Source organism: Dasypus novemcinctus, chromosome 15 (assembly GCF_030445035.2).
Source record: "Dasypus novemcinctus isolate mDasNov1 chromosome 15, mDasNov1.1.hap2, whole genome shotgun sequence".
Classification (NCBI taxonomy): Eukaryota; Metazoa; Chordata; class Mammalia; order Cingulata; family Dasypodidae; genus Dasypus; species Dasypus novemcinctus.
Window position 1 is genome coordinate 17,199,530 of NC_080687.1, and position 19,595 is coordinate 17,219,124.

Sequence of the window (19,595 nt, forward strand, 5' to 3'; positions counted from 1 at the left end):
CTTTTCCAGAGATCACCTGAATTTTGTTGGGTAGATTTTTTGCCTGTTTCTCTCCTGGGCCTTAGAAATTTATACTAAATAAATGTAAATAAATAACTGTCGAAACTGTTTCTTCAGAAAAATGTCACAGCTGAAACAAAACAGAGATAGTAAGAATACATGCGGAAATACCCTTATGTAAACGCATTTGATGGTTTGATTTCCTTCACTCTGGAATATAAATACAGAATATGCTGATATTGATGCGGTTGCCTATGCCTTATCCAGTAAATTTATTCTGAACTCTATACAGTATTTAGTCCAGAAAGGACTGTAGCTTCTGCGGCTTTCAAAACAAGTCAACAAACAGCAGAGGGAGCTGGTGATGTGTTTTTGCAAACAAGATTTGTGTGACTTCAAGGGTCCAATTTCTTGGCAGGCTGCGTCCACAAAGAGTTCTTCATCAAGCTACTCACAAGCTGGAATGTCTTTAAAAAAAAAAAAAATTATTACTTATTTTTATTTTTAAGGAAGCTTTACATTACATTACATTGAAAATAAAGTGAATTCCCATATACCTCATCCTCTCCCCCGTCCACACTCTTCCCCATTAACAACATCTTTCATTAGTTTGGTACATTTGTTACAATTGATGAACACATATTGAAGTATTCTGGAATGTTTTCTTTTAATTATTTCTTTTTATGTCTATATTTTTCATGAAGGTGTGAATGAACCTACATAATCACTTAAAAAGAAATATTTTGTAGATTTTTATGTTAAGGAAAATCTGCATTATGTGCCCCCCCACAAAAAAATAAATAAAAACTAGACAGTTGTCCAGGGACACCTGAATGGCATGGCTTACTCTGTTTTTGAACTATTATGGGCACTTACTGTTCACTCATTCCATAGTAAGTCAACAAAAACATACTGAGCAGCATTAAACTCCATGTATATATTGAGCGCCATTTCACATATTAATATATTGAATGCTTAAAACTGAATCTCGAATGTATGCAAAATCCATGGGGAGCCTCTACATCCATTTACCATGTTTTTATAGAACAACAGTAGAAAGCAGATAGGATTATCTGATTCAGTTATTATGTTCTACAGGGCATTACTATTTATGTTGATCAAGTTGAAGATTTGCAGTGCTTCCAGATTTAGAAGAATTTAGAGCATGGGAAAGAGAAGTTTCTTAAGGCTCAGAAAGAACATGGTTTTGCTTCAAATACGACTTTTCCTTCCTTTTAAATAAAATTGTGGGGACGTGGTTAGGAGAGTTAATTGAGGAGGTCTTTGAGAAGAGGTGCGCTTGAACTTTGTTGAAAGATAAATAGAATGAAATCATTGCGGGGGTAGGGATGATGTTACAGGTGAGGGTAACAGTCCCATGGTTGAGGGCAGAAGGCAGAGTACGCGTCTCATGTCTGGGACAGTGGGTAAGTCTGGCTGAAACCGAGTATTACTTTTGTTTTTTGTTGTTTTTTTAAAAAAGATTTCTTTTACTTATTTCCCCCCTCCCCCCCATTGTCTGCTCTCTGTGTCCATTTGCTGTGTGTTCTGTGTCCGCTTGCATTCTTGTTATGTGGCACTGGGAAATTGGGTTGCTTTCTTTGTTGCACCATCTGCGTCAGCTCTCCGTGTGTGTGGTGCCACTCCTGGGCCGGCTGTGCTTTTTTCATGTGGGGCAGCTCTCCTTGCAGGGCGCACTCCTCACACATGGGATACCCCTACACAGGGGATACCCCTGCGTTCATGGCACTCCTTGCATGCAGCAGCACTGCGCATGGGCTAGCTCTCCACATGGGTCAGGAGGCCCTGGGCACCAAACCCTGGACCTCCTATATGGTAGGTGGACACTCTATCAGTTGAGCCACATCCACTTCCCAGAGCATTACTTTAGTAGTTAACAAGAAAAGAGTTCTTAGCAAATGACACTTTCCTTCCCACTAGACTGAATGTGACAAAATGCTATTCCAAATCGATAAGTTCTCTGATGGAGCAGTTCTTAAGTTGTTCTTTTGGAACCTTTCTCCACTTATAAAAATGATTGATAAGGAACCCACCAATAGTGGAGAACACCGCTCTCAGACATGAAGTCTTGTTTTGTGGCCTCTGGTGAGGATGGGCTAGGGGATAGTGAGGCCAGGCAGGTGGGTTATCAAAGCGCTACATTTTAACTCCAAGAGCCAAACTCTGAAGGGCCTACCCCACTCCAATATGACTCATTTTAATGTGCCTAATTTCATTTGTAATGACCCTATTTCCAAGTAAGGACGCACTCTGAGGTACAGGGGTTAAGACCTGAACATAGTTTTGGAAGACACAAGTCACCTCCAATGCAATCCAGTCATCCCCATGAGTTCATGCAGTCATAGTGCATGGTCCCTTTTGAAGGGTCAGCGGTAGAGTTACAATTGTATCCTCAAACAATGCTCATCACCCCAAGTGAACTTCCTCCTTTTCCCTACTCCCCACAGACACCCAGGGACTCTTCCCAGCAGACACAATGCCACTAGCATCCTTTATGGGCTGGTAAGAAGCAATTGGCTATGGTGCTTCTAAACAACTAGAAGATGGCTTGGGTTTTCATCTCTTTGATGTCACCTGAAAAGCCTTAGCTGACCTGCCTGAGAAGGAACTCCCAGGACAAGACCACATCTCTTCAGAACCCTCCTAACACAACTGCAGCCACCAAAGGTCCAGCCTGCAGATTCCTGCCAGCTGCCCCACCCATTAACACCGACTCTCAAAACAGAACCTTTTCAGTCTTGCAACAGAGCCTCCCTCAATTTCAGCAGCACCAGGTTTACAATTCATTCAGTTTTCCAAGCCAGGCCGGCACCTATCCTTGTATGGCCTTTCCATGCAATAGCATCATGCACTTGAATCACAGCAAACTCCACCTCCAATAGCAATTTCTTAGACTTGAATCTCCTGCACAGCACAACAAAGGTTTCGAGGGGTTCCTATATCATGTAGGTTCATTTAAAGCCTTTGAAAATTTGAGACTAACTCATGCTTTCAAGTTGTTGGGTGGGTAGAGAGTAGGGAGGACTTACTGTTAGTCTTAGATGTTTCTTGGGAAAAAAATATATTTAAAGTCTTTAGCATGATCTCATAAAATTTTAATTGGATGGATGTGTTATAATACTAAGCTTTATAGAGAAGGGTGTAACTGGTTATAGTTTAAAAACATTGCACCTAGAGAGTTGCCAGGTTTTCATATATCATATAAATGGAAAGCAAAAAAGAGAAGGAATAAGGGCGGTGTGGGAAGGGAGAGAGTAAGGGAGAAAGAAAGGAAGAAAAGGCTCTAAAATTATGGTGCTGTAGAGTTCAACAGCAAGATAAAAGTTCTGATTTTATACTCTAAAATTAAGTTGCTTCAAAAAGAAATTTTAAGATGGTAATTATTAAGAACAGGAGGGATAAGGCCACTCTACTTGTGACGATTACTTACTATGATATATACACACATCAAAATGGTGACATACATTAATAAAGTATTTAATATTTGATACTTCCAAATATTAATGTTTCACACATATCTTATGAGCAGAAATACACATTCTATGAAAAAGAAGTGTTCTGAGGAGAGATATTTTCCCTTTTGTTATAAAATGTTTTATTTCTGGGGAAATATATAAGGCTCCTATACGTTTGATACCATAATATTTCCAGTACTATATCAGAGGTTTTCAGAGTTTTGGGTTATAAGATTCCTTAATGTTTTACAGATCAATAGTATTTAATATATAAGGGAGTTATTATTAAAGAGTCCCCATTTAATTTGGGCTTAGATGTCTACTCAAAAGGAAATTCTGTTATCCTGATTTTTTCAAGGAGAATAGATTAGTTCCTCCCTCTGTTACACAATTCATCTTTATTCCTTGTCATGGCCTATATATATATATATACATATATATACACACACATATGTTATTGTAGCAGTTGTAGTTTACAGAAAAATCATGCAATAAGTACAGAGCCTTCCTACTCTCACACTCAGTTATTCCTATTATTAACATTTTGCACTAGTGTGGTATTTTGGTTATCACTGATGAATCAATATTATTATACTTCTGCTATTAACTTTAATCAGCTATTTACATTAGGGTTTATAGTCTTTGTATTATAGAGTCTAGGGTTGTTGTTTTTTGTGGTAACTTACATACAGCCTAAATTTCCCTTTTTAAACCTTTTTGATTATAAAATCCAGTGGTGTTCATTACATTCACAGAGTTATGCTGCCATCACCTCATCTAAACCTTTTCCATCACCCCAAATAGAAACTCTGAATCAATTAAACATTAACACCCCATTTACCTCCCCTGTCTGGCCCTTGGTAACCCATATTCCAGTTTCTGTTTTTATGAATTTGTATATTTGGCTTATTTCATATACTTGAGCTCATACAATATTTGTCCTTTTCTGGACAAATTTCACACAACATGATGTCTTCAAGGTTCATCCATGTTATAGTATGCACCTGAACTTCATTACTTTTTATGGGTGAATAATATCCTATTATTTGGATATACCACATTTTGTTCCATTCATTGGTTGATGGACACTTGGGTTGCTTCCATCTTTTGGCAACTGTGAATAATGCTGCTATGAATATCGGTGTGCAAATATCTGTTCAAGTCCCTATTTTCAATTCTTTTGGTAATAAGTGGGATTGCCATGTCATATGGTAATTATATACTTAATTTTCTGAGGAATTGCCAAGGTGTTTTCCACTGTGTAAGTCCAATGAACCGGAGAATAGGAGTTGCAACTCTATTGAGGCTCAGGGCCTAGCTGGCACATGGCCAGTCGATTCAAGTCTCCTGAGTATACACCAACACCAGCGCCAACCATAGGTTCAGTAAAAGTGACAGAAGAGGCATGTATAGAAAGGTCACATCTGAGTCTCACTCCATTACACCCAGAGCACAAATTCCAAAGTGGGGCCCACTGGCAAGGCACTGAACTCCAGAGCCATCTGCCATGACCAAAGAACCTGTGTGTCTCCGTAGCCCTCAGGAGCACCAGTACCTGGGGTTGTATCTACTCTGGCTGTCTCTGTGATCCTGCTGAGATGTGCATTTTTTTTTTTTTAAAGATTTATTATTTCTCTCCCCTTCCCACCGTCCCCTTCCCAGTTGTCTGTTCTCTGTGTCCATTCGCAGTGTATTCTTCTGTGACCGCTTCTATCCTTATCAGCAGCACTGGGAATCTGTGTTTCTTTTTGTTGCATCATCTTGTTGTGTCAGCTCTCCGTGTGTGCGGTGCCATTCCTGGGCAGGCTGCACTTCCTTTCACGCTGGGCGGCTCTCCTTACAGGGAGCACTCCTTGCGCGTGGGGTTCCCCTACGCGGGGGACACCCCTGCGTGGCACAGCACTCCTTGCGCGCATCAGCACTGCGCATGGGCCAACTCCATATGGGTCAAGGAGGCCCAGGGTTTGAACCGCGGACCTCCCATGTGGTAGGCGGACGCCGTATCCATTGGGCCAAGTCCACTTCCAACCATAAGCTTTTAATCTCATAAATTCCATTGGAAAAGCCAACCCATTTCGGGTATAATACTTCCAGAGGCTTTTAGCCATAGTTTGCCATGTGACAAACTAAGGCCCAAGGCTCACCATCAGCCAGTCCCAGAATATCAGTCTTTGGGAAAAAGCATTGCCTTTGATGATGCCTTGATTTTGACTTTATTTTAACCTCAAAATCATAGGCTAATAAATTCCCATTGTTTAAGTTGAAGCATTTCATGATATTTGCTTGAGAAGCCTAGGAAACTAAAACAATGATTTAATCTATGTACATTCAGTGTAATTACAAATAAGGGAATCATCTTGTCCTTTGTTTCTTATATATCTTGTATCTTTTTTTGCCCTTCTTGTCCTTTATTGCAGCCTTCTTTTGCGTATAGTTCATCTTTTGTTAAATAACTGACTGATTTATTTCTCATTTCTATTTTTGTATATATTTTAAATACATTCTTTGTGGTTACCCTGGGAATTGTATTAGTCAACCTAAGTCTGTAATGTAATAGTTCAAAAAGATACCAACTTAACTTCAATAGCATATACAATCTCTGCTCCTATATCTGTTTCCCCTCTATATGTTGTTTTTTGTCATACAACTCTATATTTTCCATGTCCATAACAAGTAAATATGATACTTATTCAATTATATTGTAAATTATACAAGAAACAAAGAGTAGACTTACATACTGAGGACACTACACTATTGGGTTTTTTTAAAGAAATGAATTTTGATACATATTAATAAAGCATACAATTCATCCAAAGTGTACAATCAATGATGTTTGGTATAATCACATAGTTATGCACTCATCACTTTAATCATAATTACAGCATTCTCATTATTTCAATAATAGTAAACAAAAAACAGACAAGAAAATTCTTCATCTCTCAATCTCTTTATCCTTCCCCTGCCGTACATATAGCTGCTATTTCTAGCTATTCTTGCACAGTTATTTTTAAGCAGCTTTACTGAGATATATTCATGTACCATATGATCTATCCAAAATCAATGGCATTTAATATAATCACAATATTGTGCATTCATTACTACAAAAATTTTTAAATCAATTTAATTACTCCAAATAGAACTCCACACCTCTTAGCAGTCACCTCTTAATCCCTCTACCCTTCTCCACCCTTACATAACAACTAATCTAATTGTCTTTGTAAGTTGATTTATATTTACATTTTATATAAATGGGATCATACAACATGTGGTACTATGTCTGGTTTCTTTCATTTAGCATAGTGGTTTATTTTGGTCTGATATTAACATCTTGTAGCATTAAAATACATTAGTTCAGTTTCAAAGAAAAATGGTCTTATATATACAATTTTACTCATATTCCTATTTCACATGCAGTTTTACTATTCTATACATTCCCATGTTGCATTTTTTAGCTTTCCTTTTAGTAATATACATGACCTTAGACTTCCCTTTCAGCCACAGACATACACATATAATAGTACTGCTAGTTACAATTATGTTGTTCTTTCACCTTTTGTATTCATTTCCAAAGATGAACATACAGCCTCTTTACCAACTGTGCACAAGTTAACCCTCACTTTCCAGTCTCTAACCTCATTCTATTTTCTGTTGACCCATATTCAAGTGATTAACTCCATGATATTACACAATTTATTTAGTTCATAGTAGCACAGTCATACAGTATTTGCCCTTTTGTGTCTGGCTTGCTTCACTCAACATAATGTCCTCCAGATTCACTCATGTTGTCATATGCTTCATGACTTAAGTTCTCCTTACAGCTCCCTAATATAACATTGTGTATATACCCCACAGTTTATCCATTCATCAGTTGATGGACACCTGGGTTGTTTCCATCTTTTGGTAATTGTGAATATCACTGCTATGAACGTCGGTGTGCAGATGTCTGTTAGTGTCACTGCTCTCAGTTATTTGGGCATATACCCTGTAGTGGTATTGCTGAGTCACATGGCAAATCTATATTCAACTTCTTTAGGAACTGCCAAACAGTCCTCCACAGTGGCTGTACCATTCTACATTCCCACCAACAGTGAACGAGTGTTCCTATCTCTCCACATCCTTTACTACACTGGTAGTTCTCTTTTTTTTTTAAGATTTATTTATTTATTTCTCTCCCCTTCCCCCCGCCCGCCCCCGTTGTCTGTTCTCTGTGTCTATTTGCTGCGTCGTCTTCTTTGTCTGTTTCTGTTGTTGTCAGCAGCACGGGAATCTGCATTTCTTTTTGTTGTGTCATCTTGTGTCAGCTCTCCATGTGTGCGGCACCATTCCTGGGCAGGCTGCACTTTCTTTCGCGCTGGGCGGCTCTCCCCACGGGGCGCACTCCTTGCGCGTGGGGCTCCCCTATGTGGGGGACACACCTGTGTGGCACGCCACTCCCCGCATGCACCAGCACTGCGCATGGCCCAGCTCCACATGGGTCAAGGAGGCCCGGGGTTTGAACCGTGGACCTCCCGTGTGGTAGCAGACACCCTAACCACTGGGCCAAGTCCGCCGCCCCAGTTCTGTCTTTTTATTTTTATTTTTTTCATATCATTTTTTTTTATTGACTTTGTAATAATATTACATTAAAAATATATATGTGAGGTCCCATTCAACCCCACCCCCCTACCCCACCTCTCCCCCCCCCCCCCCCCCCCAGCAACACTCGTTCCCATCATCATGACACATCCATTGGATTTGGTAAGTACATCTTTGGGCACCTCTGCACCTCATAGTCAATGGTCCACATCATGGCCCATACTCTCCTCCATTCCATCCAGTGGGCCCTGTGAGGATTTACAATGTCCGGTGATTGCCTCTGAAGCACCATCCAGGGCAGCTCCATGTCCCAAAGCCTCCACCTCTCATCTCTTCCTGCCTTTCCCCATACCCATCAGCCACCATGTCCACTTTTCCCAATCCAATGCCACCTCTTCTATGTGGGGTTCTGTCTTTTTAATAGTGGTCATTCTAGTAGGTGTGACATGGTATCTCACTGTAGCTTTGATTTGCATTTCCCTAGTTACTAGTGATGTTGAATGTTTTTCATGTGGGTTTTGTTTTTTTTTTTGCCATTTGTATTTCTCCTTTGGACAAATGTCTCTTAAAGTTTTTGGCCCATTTTTCAATCAGGTCATTTGTCTTTTTATTGTTGAGTTGTATGATCACTTTATAAATCATATATATTAAATCCTTATTGGATATGTGATTTCCAAATATTTTCTCCCATTGAGTTGGCTACTTTTTCACCCTTTTGACCTCACTTAGTGAGGTTCAAAAGTGTTCAATTTTGAGGAGGTCCCATTAATCTATTTTTTCTTGTTGCTTGTGCTTTGGATGTAAGGTCCAAGAAACTACCACCTACCACAAGGTCATTGAAATGTTTCCCTACATTTTCTTCCAATAGTTTAGTGGTCCTGGCTTTTATATTTAGGTCTTTGATTGATATTGAGTTAGTTCTTGTATAGGAAGTGAAATAGGAGTTCTCTTTCATTCTATTGGTTATAGATATCCAGTTCTCCAGCACCATATGTTGAAGAGACCGTTTTGTTCTGTTAAAATGGCTTTGGTAGGTTTGTCGAAATCCAGTTGCCCTAGAGGTGAGGGTTTATTTCTGGACTCTCAATTCTATTCCACTGATTGATGTGTCTAACTTTATAACAATACCATGCTGTTCTGATCACTGTAGTTTTGTAATATGTTTCAAGGTCAGGCAGTGAAAGTTCTCCCACACCGTTCTTTTTTTAGAATGCTTTTGGCTATTCAGGTACATTTTCCCTTCAAATGAATTTGGTAATTGCCTTTTCTGTTTCTGTAAAGAAGGCTGTTGGAATTTTGATTGGTATTGCATTGAATCTATAAATCAGTTTGGGTAGGACCGACATCTTCATGATATTTAGTCTTCCAATCTATGAACAAGGAATGCCTTTCCATTTGTTTAGGACTTCACTGATTCCTTTTAACATTGTTTGGTAGTTTTCTGCATACAGACTCTGTATTTCTTTGGTTAAATTGATTCCTCTGTATTTGAGTCTTTTTGTTGCTATTGTAAATGGAATTTTTTCCGTGATTTCCTCCTCTGATTGTACAATACTAGTTTTGCATGTTAATCTTGTATCCTGACACTTTGTTGAAATCATTTATAGGCTCAGGTAGCTCTGTTGTAGACATTTCATAATTTTCTAAATATGGGTCATGTCATCCATGAATAGTGAAAATTTTACCCGTCTTTTCTATTTAGATGACTTTTTCCCCTTGCTTAAATGCTTTAGCTAGAACTCCTAGCACAATGTTGAATAGCAATAGTGACAGTGGGCATCCTTATATTGTTCTCAATCTTAAAGGGAAAGCTTTCAATCTTTCCCCATTGAGTACAATGATTGCTGTAGGTTTTTCAAATATGCCCTTTATCATATAGAGAAATTTTCCTTCTATTCCTATCTTTTGAAGTGTTTTTATCAAGAAAATATGCTGGATTTTGCTGAACTCCTTTTCTGCATTGATTAAGATGATCATGTGTTTTCTTTCCTTCAACTTGTTAATGTGGTGTATTACATTAACTGATTTTCATATGTTGAACCATCCTTGCATACCAGGAATAAATCCCATTTGGTTGTGGTGTATAAGTCTTTTGATATGCTTTTGGATTCGATTTGCAAATATTTTGTTGAGAACTTCTGCAGCTATGTTCATTAGAGAGATTGGTCTGTAATTTTCTTTTCTTGTAGTTTTTGTCTTGGTATAAGGGTGATGCCGGTTTCATAAAATGTATTGGGTAATTTTCCCTCCTCTTCAATTTTTGGAAGAGTTTAAACAGGATTGGTGCTAATTCTTCTTGCCATCCTTGGTAGAATTCACCTGTGAAGCCATCTAGTCTTGGACTTTCCTTTGTTGGGAGTTTTTTGTTGATGGAGTCAATCTCTTTAAATTTGATTGGTCTGTTAAGTTCTTTGTATTTCTTGTAGCATCAGTGTAAGTTGTTTGTTCATTTCTAGGAATCTGTCCATTTCATTTAGGCTGTGCAATTTGTTGGCATACAGATTCTCATAATATCCTCTCATGATCCTTTTTATTTCTGTGGGGTCAATTGTATCTTCCCCTCTTTCATTTCTGATTTCATTTGTGCCTTTTCTTTTTCTTTGTTAGTGTAGCTAAGGATTTGTAAATTTTATGGATCTCAAAGAACGAGTTTTTGGTTTTGTTGGTTTTCTCTATTTTTGTTTTCCAATTTCATTTCTTTCCACTCTAATTTTTATTATTTCCTTCCTTCTGCTTGCTTTGGGAATGGTTTGCTGTTCTTTTTCTAGTTTCTCCAGCTGTTAAGTTATTGGTTTGATTTTAGCTTTTCCTTCTTTTTAAATATAGGCATTTAGGGCTATAAATTTCCCTCTCAGTAAAGCCTTTGCTGTATCCCATAAGTTTTCATTAGTTGTGTTGTTTTCATTTGTCTCAATATATTTACCAATTTCAATTGCAATCTCTTCTTTGACCTACTGATAATTTAGAAGTAGGTTGCAGACCTGCTTCGAAGGGCCTTGGGGAAAGACTGTAAAGGCCAGAAAAAGCCTTCATTATTTATTTACTTTTCATTTCCTTACGTGCACTTCCTTGGTCCACCAGTAGATGGCACCCTTTGACAGCCCTCTCAGTTCAAAGCCTGGTCAGAATATGTTCCCTGCAACACCAACCAGATCAATGGGCTAGAGGATCCTGCCTGGAGGCAAAGAGCCCCATAATTCAAATTTCCTCAAAGGCACTTCTCCAACCTTTTCTGGCAGCCCCCTCACTTTTCCAGGGTAGGAAATAATTCCACTGCTGAGTCCTCAACAACCATTCTTGGTCAGTAGAGAGAGACATCCAGAGGGTCGGATTTCTTTTGTCCCTTGATGGCTCCCAAGGCAAACATGGCGAGGACCCACCTGGTCTGGAAGGGCTCCTGGGACACTGTGGACCAAATTGTGCATCAAAAGCTGAGTCAACCTTAGGCTGTGTTCCTCTCTCTCCCTCTCCCAGGCAGGTGGATTCCTGGGGTCCCATTTGTCTATAGCCAACAGCCTCAACACCTGAGAATTCAAACATGTCTATAAGGTAGGGAAGGATGCCGGCCGTTGCAGCTGCAGGTTTTAACTCACAGTTTTGCTGTTGCTCTTCTTTTCCTTTGCCCCTTTCTCTTCTGGGCAGTGTCCAACCTTTCCCTGGTGCCCTAAATCCTAGGACACTTTTTAAAGGCTATTTCTGCCTGTCCTGTAGCTATTTTTCTGGAAGAGAAGAGAGTTCCCTATCTTTTAAGTCTACCACCTTCCCAGAAGTTGCTCTGACCATTTTAAATGTACAAATCAATGACACTAATTGTTCTTTTTTTCAACCTGAAGTACTACCTTTAGGTTTTCTTGCAGGGCAGGTCTCTTGGTAATGAACTCTCTGCTCTTGTTTATCTGTGAATTTATTTTTTTAAAGATTTTATTTCTCCCTATCCTCTTGTTGTTTTTCACTTGCTTTGTCTGCCTTGTTTCTTTAGGGGGCACCAGGAGCCAAACCCGGGACCTCTGATGTGGGAGGGAGGTGCCTAATTGTTTGAGCCACCTCCGCTTCCTCCTTTGTTGGGTTTCTCATTACGTTTTTCCTCCCTCTGTCTCTTGTTGTGTTATCTTGTTGCATTGGCTTGCCATGCCTGCCAGTTGCTTCAACTCGTTGTCCTTTTTAGGAGGCAGTGGCATTTGAACCAGTGACCTCTCGTGGTAGAGGGGAACCCAGTTGCCTGAGCCACATCCACTTCCCTGTGACTATCTTAAAGTCCTCTCATATTTGGAGAACAGTTTTGTCAGATAAAGAATTTTTTGCTGGCAATTATTCTCTTTCAGAACCATAAATATATCACACCACTGCCTTCTTGCCTCCATGGTTTCTAATGAAAAATCAATGCTTAAGTCTTATTGAGAATCCCTTTTATGTGACAATTGCTTTTCCCTTGCTACTTTTGGCATCTCTCTATATCTTTAGCATTTGACATTTTGATTAGCATCTGTGTTGGAGTAGGTCTGTTAGGGTTTATTGTGTTTGGAGTTATTTTGCTTCTTGGACATGTATTTATGCTTTTTGAAAGACTTGGGAAATTTTTGACCACTATTTCCCCAGATATTCTTTCTGCCCCTTTTTCCTTCTCCTCTCCTCCTGGAATTCCCATAATGTGTACATTGATATGCTTCCTGTTGTCCTATACATCCCTCAAGTTCTGATACCTTTTCCATTCTTTTCTCTATTTGCTGTTTTGATTATATGATTTCAATTGCTCAGTCTTAGTTTGAAGATTCTTTCTTTTGCTTGTTCAAATCTGCTTTTGTATGCCTCTAGTGTATTTTTTAAAAAGATTTATTTTCCCCCTTCCCCTCTACCCGCCCTGCTGTTTTTGCTGTCTGTATTGTCTTGTCATTTTCTCTCCTCTAGGATTCACCAGGATTTAATCCTGGAGACCCCTTATGTGGAGAAAGGTTCCCTGTCAATTGCGCCACCTCATTTCCTGGTTTCTGTTGCACTCCACCTTGACTTTCCCCTTGTCTCTCTTTTGATGCATCATCATCTTCCTGTGTGACTCACTTGCATGGGCACTGGCTCGCCATGTGGCATTTCTAGTGTATTTTTAACCTCCATTATTGTGATCTCATCCCAATAAGTTGTTTTTTAACTTTCTAATTTTCCTTGCTCATGCAATGTCTTTGTATCCTTTAGTTCTACATCCATATTTAGTTTATTTCTGTCCATATTTTCCCTTAGCTTCTTGTCTTAGTGTGCCACAGAGCTGCTAATGCAAAGTACCAGAAATGAACTGGATTTTCTAACAGGGTTTTTATTTAGGGTAAAAAGCTTATCTTTTTGAGGCTGTGAAATGTCAAAATCAAAACACCATCTGAGATGCTTTTTCACCAAAGTCAGCCATTTGTAATCCTGGCATCCTGCCATGTGGTGATCAGGCAAGAGAGTGGGCCTGCCAGCCTCTTTCTACTTTCTCTTTGAACTCAACTGTAGCTATCAGTCATCCCTCCCTGGGTCTTGGCTCCCTGAGCCTTTTGGGGCTTCTCTCCTTGAGGTAGGTTGTGGGAGATCTTGTAGTCCTTTCTCTCACATGGCCAGATCAAATATGGCAGCTCCCTTTCTCCCTGTGTCGTTTATATCAGACCCAGCAAAAGGGCAGATACCCAAGCTGGCTTACACCTCATAGACGTAGTCTAATCAAAAGAACCCACACCCCACAAGAATGGATTAGTTCAAAGACATAACAGTTTTCTTTTTGGGATTTATACAAGAACTTCAAATTGTCATACTCCTTGAATTGATTTAGAAGACCTGGCTGTTTTTGATTAGTTGTTTCAATGTCTGTGCTTCCTCTTAAGTTTCAATTTGCTCCTCTGAAGGAGACATTTTATTCCTGTTTTTTTTTTTTTTTCATGGCTTGTGATCTTTTGTTGATATCTGGGCATTTGATTATTTTGATGTGCTAACTCTGGAAGTCAGTTTCAATGTCTCCAAAGTATTAAGCAAATATGTAATCAAATTTGACATGCTGTAATAACATGCATTCATAGTAGACTTCACAGTTTTGCAAAGTTGTCTCAAAGGTATTACATCATTTGAACCTCCTGCACTTGTGATCTCAATTTTATAGATGACCAAGCTTAGTTCCCAAAATGCTGCTACTTACCCACTAAACATAGCTCATGAGCATAGATACAACTCATTCCTAGTTCTTTTGATTTGAATTCCCGTCTCTGTCCACATCACCATAAAGGTATTGAACTACAGGGCAGGTGATGGGCTCTGATTAGCTTGGTCTGAAGTCATTTAATTTCTATGGGACTTATTTTAATCATCTGAAAAATAGGTAGGACTTAAAGTTCTTTCAGTTCCAAATTCTCAAGATTCTATAACTTCAAACTTCTCTTGTAGTTTTAAATGATCATATGCGTGATCCACAACAGCTGGCTTTTCCTTTGCAGCAGAATGTAAGCAGTGGTGACAATAATTATATTTTTGCTTAGCAAATGTTCTCAGAGAGCCACTAATTTGGGAAAGACACAAAATTTAGCAAAGTTGACTTCTGAAGCAAATCCCACTGGCTTCATTAAACACATACATACACACATAATCTATGTTCCCAAGAAGAAATATATAATATACTTATTAATCAATTTTGGTTAAGATTAAGTAGGGGAGGGAAGCGGACTTGGCCCAGTGGTTAGGGCGTCTGTCTACCACATGGGAGGTCCGCGGTTCAAACCCTGGGCCTCCTTGACCTGTGTGGAGCTGGCCCACGCGCAGTGCTGATGCGTGCAAGGAGTGCTGTGCCACGCAGGGGCGTCCCCCGCGTAGGGGAGCCCCACACGCAAGGAATGTGCCCCATAAGGAGAGCCGCCCGGCGTGAAAGAAAGTGCAGCCTGCCTAAGAATGGCGCCACCCACACGGAGAACTGTCACAACAAGATGACGCAATAAAAAGAAACAGATTCCCATGGCGCTGACAACAACAGAGGCGGACAAAGAAGAGGATACAGCAAATAGACACAGAGAACAGACAACCGGGGCGGGGGGGGGAGGGGAGAAAAATAAATAAATAAATAAATCTTTTAAAACAAAAAAGATTAAGTAGGGGGTAGTGGATTTGGCTCAACTGATAGAGTGTCCTCCTACCATATGGGAGGTCCAGGGTTCAAACCCAGGGCCTCCTGGCTTGTGTGGTGAGCTGGCCCATGCACAGTGCTGCTACGCACAAGGAGTGCCATGCCACGCAGGGGTGTCCCCTGCATAGGGGAGTCCCGTGCGCAAGAAGTGCACCCCATAAGGAGCTGCCCCGTGCAAAAAAAGTGGAGCCTGCCCAGGAGTGGCCCAGCACACATGGAGAGCTGACACAGCATTAGCACAACTTTCTTCTCCTTTACTATTAAAGGATATGAAGAGCACATGATTAAATTAAACTTGATTTATTAAACTTTATTAAATATTAAAAATATTCCTTTTTTAATTTTTTGGAAGAGTATTATTTTTGAACAACAAATCAAGCAGTAACAATATGCAAGTTCTGAATGGGGTGGTTGAACTAGTAGGTAAGTTCTGAAGTGCCTTCCAACATTGAGATTCTTCAATGTTATTTTCAAATTTAGATTGCTCTAAAATTTTAGATTCCTCTAAAATTCTCAGTTATGTGAGATGAGTAACTTACTTAAAAGGGGAGTAGATGTGGTTTAAGTGGTTGAGCGCCTGCCTCCCACATGGGAGGTCCCAGGTTTGGTTCCTGGTGCCTCCTGAAAAAACAAAGATGGACAACAAGCAAAACAAATGAAAAAGTCAACTCAGGGAAGCCGATGTGGCTCAGAGGTTGAGTGCTGGCTTCCCATATACGAGGTCCTAGGTTCAATTCCTGGCTCCTCGTACCTCAAAAAAAAAAAAAAAAGAAATTAAAAATACTATATTAATTTGAAAAGAGCAACATTTGATGAAACACCTTTTCTTCCTCCTTTCGTATAGTGTGTCTAGATACTCTAGAAGCAAAGTTCTTAAGTAATTTCAACAAAGCAAATGATTTGGAACCCAAGGCCCAATCTCAAGTATAATAAGTTTCTTTCAAACATTTAATGTCACAAACTATTATTTATCTATGTAGTTGCAGATATATTATTGACCTGCGGTTACAACTCTTTGTAGCAGCTACAGTCATTTTGTAATCTTTTTGCAATAAGTTAGGCAGTATGTTAACCACTTAGTTTTACATAGTTATTAAAATTAAAAAAGGTTATTAACTGCATTTTGGCTCACTTTACACTTTGGTAATGAAATAAAAAGTACTGCCTTTGTTTCTTGCAATAAAAATCTTGTTAATTCACTTTCTTTACTTCAAGTTGTAGAGATGCCAAATGCAAGAAACAAAATGATCTTTTTTTTAAGATTTACTTATTTCTTCCCACTCTTTTGTTGTTTCATTTGCTGTGTCTGTTTCTTGTGTGCTCATTTTCCTTTTTTTATTTAGGAGGCACCAAAAATGAACCTGGCACCTCCTGTATGGGAGGGAGGTGCCTAACCGTTTGAGCCACCTCCACTCCCTGCTTTGTTGTGTCTCTCGTTATATTTTCCTCCTTGTGTCTTTTGTTGCCTCATCTTGTTGCGTCAGCTCACTGTGCCAGCCCCTCGTGTCGGCTCTCTGTTTTGCTCATCTTCTTTAGGAGGCACTGAGAATGAACTAGGACCTCCCATGTGGTAGGCCAATCCTTTGAACCACATCTGCTTTCCACAACACACTTCTTTTTTAAAAAAAATTATTTACTTATTTATTAGTCATTCCCCCCTTCCCCTCATTGTTTGCTCTCTGAGTCAACTGTTCTTCTGTGTCTGCTAGTCTTCTCTTTAGGCAGCTTCGGGAACCGATCCTGGGACCTTCTGGAGTGGGAGAGAGGTGCTCAATCTCTTGTGCCACTTCAGTTCCCTGGTCTGCTGCGTTTCTTATTGTCTCTCCTCTGTCTCTCTTTTTTTTTTGTTCCATCATCTTGCTGCACCAGCTCTCTGCTGGGTTGCTGTGTGGGCCAGCACTCCACTGGGGCCAGCTCCCTGCACGGGCCAGTACTCTGTGTGGAGCCTGCATGCTAGCTGGAACCCTGGACCTCCCATATGGTAGATGGAAGTCCAATTGCTTGAGCCATATCTGCTTCCCTCACAACATGCTTTTTAATGGCGCTAATAACATAGTCCTAGTACAGTAACATAAAATATAGAACCTAAAAAGTATGTTTTACTTATAAGTAGGGAGAAGATATATAGGAAGATTTTTCTCTAGAAGAAACATTGAAATACTGAAATGAATCTGACTTTTTGTGTAGCTCCAAAAGGCAGAGGAAGCACCAAAAAGTAGAAAGAAGATAAAAACCAAACAAAAGAAATCCCTCAGGCAAACAACTTTTTCTAATACTTAAAGCTTGTTGGCATACTCAAATAGCTGTGACAGGACCACTTAACAGGAATGTAGTAAAGGATACTGAAGTATGGGAAAGAAGGTTGGATTAGCAGACACTCTAATGTATCTTCAACATCATTAACATGACTATTATGAATTTCTAAAGCACAGCAAAGTTGTAGCAACTGAGGTCTTACTGAATTCAGGAAGACTTACCAAGCAAGGAGGGCTCCTGTTCTCTCCCTTCTCCCTTCCTACATGAGACAGCCCTAAGAAAGTGAAGAGGGCAAGATAAAAGGACGGGGTTTTTTATTTGGGTTCCCTAGAGACCCGCCGTCCCAGTGATTTTGGAAGACTCTCCTATAGAGGGACCTCCATTCAGAAAAGGTAGCAGCATGTATCCTGGAATGCTTCCTTTTTATGGCGAGAAGAAAGAGAGAAGTAGGACGCAGAAGACAGTGGTACTCTAAAACGAGGTGCAATCTCAGGAGAGTAAGGAAGTTTCCAAGTCTAAAAAACTCTTCACAGAAGCTCGATGTGCAACGGAGAAACAATTAAAAAAAAAAAGTGTGTGTGTGGGGAAAGGCTAGCGATGTGAAGGGTAGGACGACGGGGGCGGATCGGCATCTGAGGCCCTGTGCTCAGTGGAGGGGTCGCCTGGCGTCTAGGGCCCTCGGGGATGGGAAGGGGTAAGAACCAGCGTCTGGGGCCCTCGAGGTGAGCACAGGTAACTGGAGTCTAGGGAACGGGCGGGGAGTGGGGGTTGGGGACGGAGGATGTGCAGGTACGGCGCATGCGCTGGCTACCGGCGCGCATCGCAGCCTCGCAGTCTAACCCACCGTTTCGATCCCGCCCCTGCCCGGGTTCCGACTCTCTGTCTGGACCTTTAGCCCCACTCACGCTTTCCGCGGCTGCCGCCCTAGACCCGCATCCGGCCCGGGAGAGCGGAGACCAGACGTCGGCGTCCGCGTGGGGCCGCGCGCGCTCCGGGCCGCACCCTAATTGGCCGCTGCGGCGCCGCTCCCAGAATGCAGCGCATGGCGCGTCATTGAAGAGAGACCATGATGGCGGCGGCGCTGGGGCCCCCAGAAGTGATCGCTCAGCTGGAGAACGCTGCCAAAGTTCTGATGGTGAGGACGCCGCGCCCCCGGCCCCGGCTACCCGGGCCTGTGGCTGGCTCTGCCGTGCCGTCCTCGCCACCCACCGGACTGGCGACCGGGCAGGGCCTCCAGGGACTCCTGCAAGTGGAGGAGGAGGCGGCGATGGTGGCGTGGCGCAGGATTCTCCATCCTGCTTCTTTCATCCTGCCTTCGTCCCCTTCTTCTTGGGGTTGTCCCCTTGTCCTAGCTGCCCACCACCCCAGCCGCGCGTCGGGAAAGTAATGGAGTGGGAGAGAAGGTTTCCGGTGCCAGGTCTTCACCCTATACCCTGCCCGGGTCGCAGAGCAAGTCGCGGGCAGGGAAGTCGGGGCTGCATCGCAGAATTTGGGTCGGGAAAATTTGGGATCTTTGAGCGCGCCGCTGGGGTGTTGGAACCGGCAGGGAATTGATGGCACAACCTGCTGTTAGGTAAACCCTTATTCCCTCTGTGCATTCGGGTCCGCAAAAGCGCTTTCGCTGAAATGCAGCCCGGTTTGGGTAATCGCAACCGGCAGCACGTGGAAGGACCGGCTGGAGCAAGGGAAGGGAACCTCTGGGATCAAGGTCATTGGGGCAAAACTTGGTCTAGTACCGACCTCCTTGCGGGTCCCTCTTTATGGAGAGTTTGGTCTACTGTACTCGTTGACTTCATTCTTAACCTTACACAGTAAAACATAGTAAACTGTATGTGTGTGTTTGCTGGTTCATCTTTTTGTAAATTATGACTTAGGTGTTTGTATTTTTGGTTTTTATTTTGGAAGTTAGAGTTTGGTTCATGTGATTACTTGAATTGATTCAGCCTGTTTTGTTGCATTTTTGAACTTTTTTCTTTCTCTTTCGGTTCGGTGACTGGGTTATGTGTCCGAGCAACACATTTAAAAATATTTCAACTAATTCTAGCATAGTTTCTGGTTTCATTTATTAAGTTTTGTTTTCACACACACCCCAAATATTTTAACTCATGAAATTGAGAAGTCTAATAAAAGCAGGGTTTGCTTGCTTCGTTATGAGT

The 19,595-nt window shown here is 41.1% G+C and overlaps 1 protein-coding gene and 1 long non-coding RNA gene across 4 annotated transcripts in view; one reads left to right on the forward strand and one right to left on the reverse strand.

Moving 5' to 3' along the window:
- Window positions 1-243: 243 nt before the first annotated feature.
- Window positions 244-18,445, reverse strand: LOC101446597 (uncharacterized). Its single transcript, XR_188545.5, has 3 exons — window positions 18,345-18,445; window positions 17,661-17,713; window positions 244-467 (listed from the first exon to the last, which is right to left on the reverse strand). It is a non-coding gene; the product is annotated as an uncharacterized lncRNA (long non-coding RNA).
- Window positions 18,422-19,595, forward strand: part of XPO4 (exportin 4) — a 112,158-nt gene continuing 110,984 nt past the window's right edge. For 2 of the 3 annotated variants that reach the window (XM_004467531.4, XM_023591450.3), the window contains exon 1: window positions 18,422-18,574. In XM_004467531.4, coding sequence (XP_004467588.2) covers window positions 18,506-18,574 — 69 coding nt within the window. In that variant the 5' untranslated portion in view covers window positions 18,422-18,505. The remainder of the gene's footprint in view (window positions 18,575-19,595) is intronic. The other variant, XM_071208187.1, reaches the window with a different exon arrangement.